The sequence below is a fragment of the Galeopterus variegatus genome, unplaced genomic scaffold, assembly GCF_000696425.1.
Source record: "Galeopterus variegatus unplaced genomic scaffold, G_variegatus-3.0.2 Scaffold711, whole genome shotgun sequence".
Lineage (NCBI taxonomy): Eukaryota > Metazoa > Chordata > Mammalia > Dermoptera > Cynocephalidae > Galeopterus > Galeopterus variegatus.
Genome location: NW_007726822.1, coordinates 317,562 through 324,583, shown reverse-complemented (window position 1 = coordinate 324,583; position 7,022 = coordinate 317,562). Strand labels below are relative to the sequence as shown.

The 7,022-nt window shown below is 62.3% G+C and overlaps 2 protein-coding genes across 2 annotated transcripts in view; both read left to right on the top strand.

Moving 5' to 3' along the window:
• The first annotated feature begins 3,237 nt into the window (after positions 1-3,237).
• Positions 3,238-5,917, top strand: PARP10 (poly (ADP-ribose) polymerase family, member 10). Its single transcript, XM_008571699.1, has 8 exons — positions 3,238-3,418; positions 3,515-3,769; positions 3,842-4,078; positions 4,158-4,930; positions 5,043-5,264; positions 5,350-5,446; positions 5,662-5,845; positions 5,905-5,917. Exons 1-8 carry the CDS (start codon positions 3,238-3,240, stop codon positions 5,915-5,917), a joined length of 1,962 nt encoding a protein of 653 aa, XP_008569921.1.
• Positions 5,918-6,015: 98 nt separating this feature from the next.
• PLEC (plectin) overlaps positions 6,016-7,022 on the top strand; it is a 72,486-nt gene continuing 71,479 nt past the window's right edge. The window contains exons 1-2 of the mRNA XM_008571697.1: positions 6,016-6,324; positions 6,424-6,557. Of these exons, the coding sequence (XP_008569919.1) occupies positions 6,057-6,324; positions 6,424-6,557 (402 nt within the window). The 5' untranslated portion in view covers positions 6,016-6,056. The remainder of the gene's footprint in view (positions 6,325-6,423; positions 6,558-7,022) is intronic.

The window sequence follows — 7,022 nt, the reverse complement described above, 5'->3', positions numbered from 1 at the left end:
TGCGGGCGGGGTGGGTAGGCTAGGGCGGGGCCTCGCTGCGGGGCGGGGCCTGGCTGGAAGGCCGGCACTTCCGCGCTGACCGCAGTCGCCCGGCCCCGCCTGTATCCCCGCCGCTGTGTCCTGCCTTGGTCCCAGGCCCGAGGTCCGCGCCCCGCAGTGCCTGCCGAGGGGTGGGGTCGTGCCGTGGGAGCTGGAGACTCTTGGAGGCAGAGGCCGGGTCTGGACGATTTGGCTCGCCGTCCAGGAATTAAGAATTTATTCCTAAATCTGGGATTTGCTGGAACTGCCATTCTTTCTTGGCCTTAAAACACAGCAGTCACTCTCCCTTTTCATATAAGTCTATCCTAAATCAAGAGGCCTAATGGTTTGATCGCCCCATTCTGTCTGTAGTCGTTGAGACCGAACTGCCATGCGTCGTACTATCTTCACATTCGCAGCTGAGTGGGCTGAGGCTTAGATAGAGCCCGACTCTAAGGACTCAGGGCAGCTCTCGCCTTAGCTCGCGGCTCCTCCTGAGGATGTGCTGACCGCCATAGGCAGGCCGTGCCCTGCTGTGGTCTCCAGGTCCTCCGCAGCAGCACCTCTCCACCTGGGGCCTTGGGACCTTGCTGGGCCTGGCTCTCGGATGGTGTCCTCTCGCAGGCCTGGTCGTGGTGCGAGCTGGTCCAGTGCACCACTGCCTGTGGCAGACCCTCTATAGCCGGTATAGGCAGGGCTAGTAATACTGTGTTCATACGCAATAAGTATACATGATAAGCGTATTGTGTACAGTGTGGAAAGTACGGCAGGCAGGGACAGATTTAGGTTTTGTAGAACCAGAAGCTTATACAATTTGATGGACCTTCTTTAAGAAAAATAAAATGACAAATACAAAGTTGAGTCCAGAGTTCTGGAAGGGGCCCTTACAAGTAAGAGGTCCTTAAGAGTTTTTAGGTTATGATGGGCCGGCCCAGTGGCGCACTGGATAGTGCGCCGCTTGGGAGGCGCGGCAGCGCTGCCGCCCGAGGGTTCGGATCCCACATACAGACCGGCTCCCGCTCACTGGCTGAGCGAGGCGTGGGAGCAACACCGAGGTTTGCAATCCCGTTGCCGGTCCCTGGTATGATACGGGGGCAACACTGAGGGTTGCGATCCGTTGCCGGACACGGAACAAAAAAGACAAAAGACAAAAAAAAAAAGAGTTTTTAGGTTATGAGGGGCCGGCCCGGGGGCGCACTGGATAGTGCGCCGCTGGGGAGGCGCGGCAGCGCTGCCGCCCGAGGGTTCGGATCCCACATACAGACCGGCTCCCGCTCACTGGCTGAGCGAGGCGTGGGAGCAACACCGAGGTTTGCAATCCCGTTGCCGGTCCCTGGTATGATACGGGGGCAACACTGAGGGTTGCGATCCGTTGCCGGACACGGAACAAAAAAGACAAAAGACAAAAAAAAAAAGAGTTTTTAGGTTATGAGGGGCCGGCCCGGGGGCGCACTGGATAGTGCGCCGCTGGGGAGGCGCGGCAGCGCTGCCGCCCGAGGGTTCGGATCCCACATACAGACCGGCTCCCGCTCACTGGCTGAGCGAGGCGTGGGAGCAACACCGAGGTTTGCAATCCCGTTGCCGGTCCCTGGTATGATACGGGGGCAACACTGAGGGTTGCGATCCGTTGCCGGACACGGAACAAAAAAGACAAAAGACAAAAAAAAAAAGAGTTTTTAGGTTATGTTAAATCCGCCACCAAGAGCCAGGTATGGGGGATTACAGGAGAGGGATGGCCTTGAGGCTCCATGGACAGAGCCAGCCCAAGCAGAGAGAAGGGCCAGGGCAAGGCCCTGAGGTGGGAGCAGCCCGCAGCTCTGGAGGAGAGCTGAGAGGTCAGGGAGGCTGGAGCCAACAGCGTGGGGGGTGGGGAAGGGGAGCGTGGGCATTAGAGAGGGGCCTGGGGCCTGGGCAGGTGGAGCTCGGCAGGCCCTCAAAGGACTTTAGCTGTCATTGCTATGGACACTAAGAACTAGCATGGGTGCAGGAGTGGCAGAGAGGGCTCAGTGCAATCCAGCGAGCGATGCTGGAATCTGGACCAGGGTGGGAGCAGCAGAGGTGCCAGGTGTGCAGGGCTGGGGTGCAGGCTCGGGTGGGTCTTCAGCCCCCTGGAGGAACATCAGGGGTGGGGCTGGGTTTCGGTGGGCTGAGGGCCAAATGGGAGGGGGCCCGGAGAGCAGTAGTGGGCACAAGTCTTAGAGAGTCTAGAAGCAAACAGAGCTAAGGCGATGGGAGTATAGATTCTAAAGGCACAGCCTGGGCATGAGGCCTGGCGCTGCTGTGGACCCCGTCTGTTCCTCCGTTTCCCCTCTGGGGCAAAGATTAGCGGAAGCAGGGTGCAGCAGCATGGTGCCCTTCACCTCCTGGGGTTAGCCATGGTGGTGAAGATGATGGTAGTGTACGATGGGAGGGCTGGGCAGGTGTGCAGGCTGGTGACAGTGCCATGGGAAGGGGCGGCAACAGGGAATGGAGGAGGCAAGAGGAAGGCTGTGCTCTTGTAGGTTAAGGGTGAGAGTCGCTCATACCCAGCACCTAGGACTTATGTGGCCCGGCCATCTGGTAGATGTGAAGGCCCAGGAGCATGGTTTGGGAAGTTGCAGGCAGGAGTCGAAAGCCAGCCTCCACCAGTGGCAGGTCTGGAGACCCCACACTACTCATGCAGAGGGTGGGGGTGACACAGAGGCTTGGAGACCCCGAGCTGGGGGGCAGTGACTCAGGGCCCTTGGTGGATTTAGTGGGGAGGGTGATTGGCCATTTCAAGACCACAGGGAGAGAGGCCAGAAGAGGGGAGGACTGACAGAGGACACTCAGTGCACTCTGCCAGCCAGTGGTGGAGTGGGCCAGATGGGGTCGGTGGGCTGGGCTGGCAGCGGGATCCTGAGGGGCCCAACCAACACCTCCTATTTGCCTGGGGGTTGAGGCCCAGCAGGGGAGGAAGAACCTGAGCCGCAGTAGCCAGGCCCCAGTGCCCTGGCCCGGCCCCTCCCTCCCTCCTTCCCTTATTCAGTTTCACTTTTGTTTTCCTGTCCCTTCTTCCTGTGGAGCAAGAAGCACCCGAGGGGCAGGCGTGTGAGTGCCCAGTGGCAGGAGAGGTGTAAGTGCGGGAGGTGGGGCCGCCCACACCGGGGAGCAGAGGGAGGGCTGAGGAGCAGCCTGGGGAGGGGGCAGGAGGGGTGGATCTGCCACTTTTCTACCCATGTGGCCCATCCCAGGATTGCGATGGTGGAGGAGGCGGGGGCCGGGGCGGGGGCGGCAGTGGAGCTCTGTGGACTGCCACCCGATGTGCCCGACGAGCTGCTCACCCTCTACTTTGAGAACCGCCGACGCTCTGGTGGGGGACCTGTGTTGAGCTGGCAGAGACTTGGCTGTGGGGGCATCATCACCTTTCGAGAGCCCGCAGGTGAGAGGGCTGGCAGAAAGGGGCAGCCTGCCTGCGCTGATGGCCCCGAAGCCCTGACCTGAAGGCTGCTCTGCCCTGCCCTGCCTGTGCCCACAGACGCTGAGAGGGTCTTGGCCCAGACAGAGCATGAACTACACGGCGCCCGGCTGAGCCTGCGGCCAGCCCCGCCTCGCGCTCCTGCACGTCTGCTGCTCCAAGGACTGCCCCCCGGCATTGCACCCCCACGCCTGGAGCAGCATGTCCAGGCTCTGCTGCGTGCTGCAGGGCACCCGGTGCAGCCCTGCTGTGCCCTGGCCAGCCCTCGGCCAGACCGGGCCCTGGTCCAGCTGCCCGAGCCCCTTTCTGAGGCAGGTGAGAGGCGGGATTGGGGCTGAGGTGCTGGTACAGGGAGGTGCCCTGAGCCAACTAGTGCGCTCTCCACAGAAATCCATGCCCTGGAGGAACAGGCCCGGAATCTGAGCCTGGAGGGGGCCTCGGTGTCCCTGGCCTGGGTGCCCCAGGCCCAAGCAGTGCGCGTGGTGGGGGCTGCCCTCTCTGTGGACCTGCTGCTGCTGGAGCTGTACTTGGAGAATGAGCGTCGAAGCGGCGGGGGGCCCCTGCAGGGCCTGCGCAGCCTGCCCAGGCAGCTGGGCACTGTCGTCTCCTTCCAGCAGTGGCAGGGTGAGTGGGGCTGCGTGGACCCAGCCCACCCTCTCCTGCAGACACCTGATGGGTTCTCTGTCCTCTCCCTTCTTCCAAGTGGCTGAACGGGTGCTGCAGCGGGACCACTGGTTGCAGGGCTCACAGCTGAGCCTTGTTCCCCACTACGACATCCTGGAGCCCGAGGATCTTGCTGAAGACACCAGTGGAGGGGACCACCTGTCCAAGTTGGGGACAGGAGAGGCTGGAGGACTGGTGAAGGCACTAAAGGGTGTAGGGACTGTGGCCGTGGGCTTTGCAGAGGCACCAGAGCAATCGGGGGCCTCTCTGACGGGTCCCATAGGGTCTCCAGAACAGGACAGGACAGTTGGCATGGGGGCCCTGGTGTCTCTGGAGCAGGAGGGGCTGGTAAGCCTGAGGCCTGGGGGGTCACCAGGACAGGAGGAGACCATAAGCCTGGAGACTGAGGGGTCTCCAGAGCAGGCTGGGCTGGTGAGCTCTGGGCCTATGGGGTCTCCAGGCCTGGTGGGCCCAGTGGAGGTCTCTGTGAGGTCGCTGGGACAGGTGGGGCCTGTGGACTCAGAACCCGTGGGATTGCTGGAGCAGGCAGGCCTGGTGGAAATTGCCATGGACTCACCAGGGCAGGAGGGGCTGGTGGCTGCAGCAGAGATCGCCGTAGGGTCTCCGGAGAAGGTAGGGCCAGTGGGCCCAGGGTGTGTGGGGCTGCCGGAGCAGGAGGGCCTGGTGGAGGTGGTGCTGTCGATGGAGCCGGGGGCGATGCGCTACCTGCAGCTCTATCATGAGGACCTTCTTGCTGGCTTGGGAGACGTCGCCCTCTTCCCACTCGAAGGAACGGATGTGACTGGCTTTCGTGTGAGTGACCCCCCAGGATTCCTCACCTTTGGCCCCTTCCTCCCTCTGGGGGCTCTGGGTATCTTTCCTGTGACTTAAACCTGCAAACTGCACCTCCCCCATGGTCCTGCAGCTCTGTGGAGCCCTAGCCCCGTGCCAGGCGGCCGAAGAGTTTCTGCAGAGTCTGCTGGGCAGCATGAGCTGCCACATGCTGAGCCTGAAGCACCCAGGCAGCGCCAGGTTCCTGCTGGGCCCGGAGGGGCGGCGCCTTCTCCAGGGTCTGGAGGCTCAGTTCCAGTGTGTCTTTGGGACAGAACATCTGGCCAGGGCCACCCTGGGCACAGACCCTGAAGAGGTAGAGATGGAGTTCCCACCACAGCCCCAGGGGCCTCCACTACCCTTGCCCAGAGGCTGGTAACCCTGACATCCTCTCCCTACAGGTGGATCCCACCGAGGTCCTCCAGGTCCTCCCTGGCCACGCCCATACCCTGTGGCCCCCAGACAGGACAGGCAGTGACCAGGAGAATATGAACCTGGGTAGGGCTCCCTGGAGACCCTATATGTCCTGTGACCCTTACTTGACCTCACTCTCTGCCCTGCTCCACACTCCCACCTGTCTAATGATGCTTCCCAGGCCCTCTCTGCACCCCCAAACTCACTCTCCATCTCTCACCCATTCTAACTTATACTATCCTTCGGTGCCATCCTGCCTGGGCCCAACCCCTGACCCAGTGACCTCTCCCTACACCCAGAGGAGGTCCGAGAGCTACTGGCCACCCTGGAGGGCCTGGATGGAGAGGACTGGCAGCCCGTGGAGCAGGGGGAGGACGAACCTGAGCAGCAGCCAGAGGAGGTCGTGGCTCCAGGACAGCAGGAGGAGCAGCCCACACCCAGGACCAGGGAGGAGCCTGTGGCCCCCAGCACTGGGGTGCATGGGCAGCTGGAGGAGGAGGCTGCGCTGCAGCTGGCCCTCCACCGGTCCCTGGGTCCTCAAGGCCAGGAGGCTGAGCAGAAGGAGGCTGCTGCGCTGCAGCGTGCCCTGGCCCTCTCCCTGCTGGAGCAGCCCCTGTTGGAGGCAGAAGAGCCCCTGGGTGGGGTGGCTGGTGGCAGGGCTGAGCTGGTGGTGCACGCGGCCTTTGAGCAGGATATGGATGAGTTGGAGCGGGCACTAGAGGCTGCCCTGGAGGTGCACCTCTGGGAGGAGACGGTGGGACCCTGGGGCCACGAGCTGCCCGCAGAACTGCGTGCTCGCCTGGAGCAGTGCCATGGTGTGAGCATTGCCCTGCGTGGTGACTGCACCATCCTCTGTGGCTTTGAGGCCCAGCCCACACGGGCGGCCCGCCACTTAGCTGCCCTGCTGGATGGCCCCTGGGATCAGAGTTTGGCTTCTCCGTTGGCAGCCTCAGGCCCCACCTGTGAGTGTGCATCCTCGACTGGGGGAGGGTGGGATGGTCTGGCTGGCAAGGGCTAGTGCCCCAGGCATGTCCCTGACCCCTTTTCTCCCTATGTGTCAGTGCCAGAGCAGAGGCTGAAAGGGCCCTTGGGTAGGCTGGAGTATCTGGCAGAGAACACCAGGGAGTTCCAGCAGGTGGTACAGGCTTTCTACGACACCCTGGACGCTGCCCACAGCAGGATCCGCATCGTCCGGGTTAGTCTATGCCTCGTCTCGCTGACCTCGTGGCCTCCTGGGCTCTTGGCACCATCTGTGCCTCGCAGAATCTGTAGTCTACAATTCTTCCTATATGAAGGTCATCTGGCCAGGAGCTGCTCAGTGCAGGCAGGCTGGAAGCTGGCGGGGCAGGGAGCACTAGGCCTTCCCAGGCCCGTTCCCTGCCCAGAGACCTTCACAAAGTCTGGGTGGGGGAGACAGAGGGGCATAGAGGTTAGGATGTGACAGGCCTGAACGAAAGTCCCGTTCTGTCAGTTAAGGCCTGGTGACAAGGGACTGGACGACCCTCTCAATGCATCAGTTTCTTATGTGGAGCATGGGGTGGTGATGCCATCTTGTGGCCACAGTGAGGATTGCTTATTCCACAAGTGCGTACCTTGTGCTGTTCCGGGGGCTCTAATGCAGGGGGCTGGAGCTAGAGGGGGGGGGGGGGGGGGGGGGGGG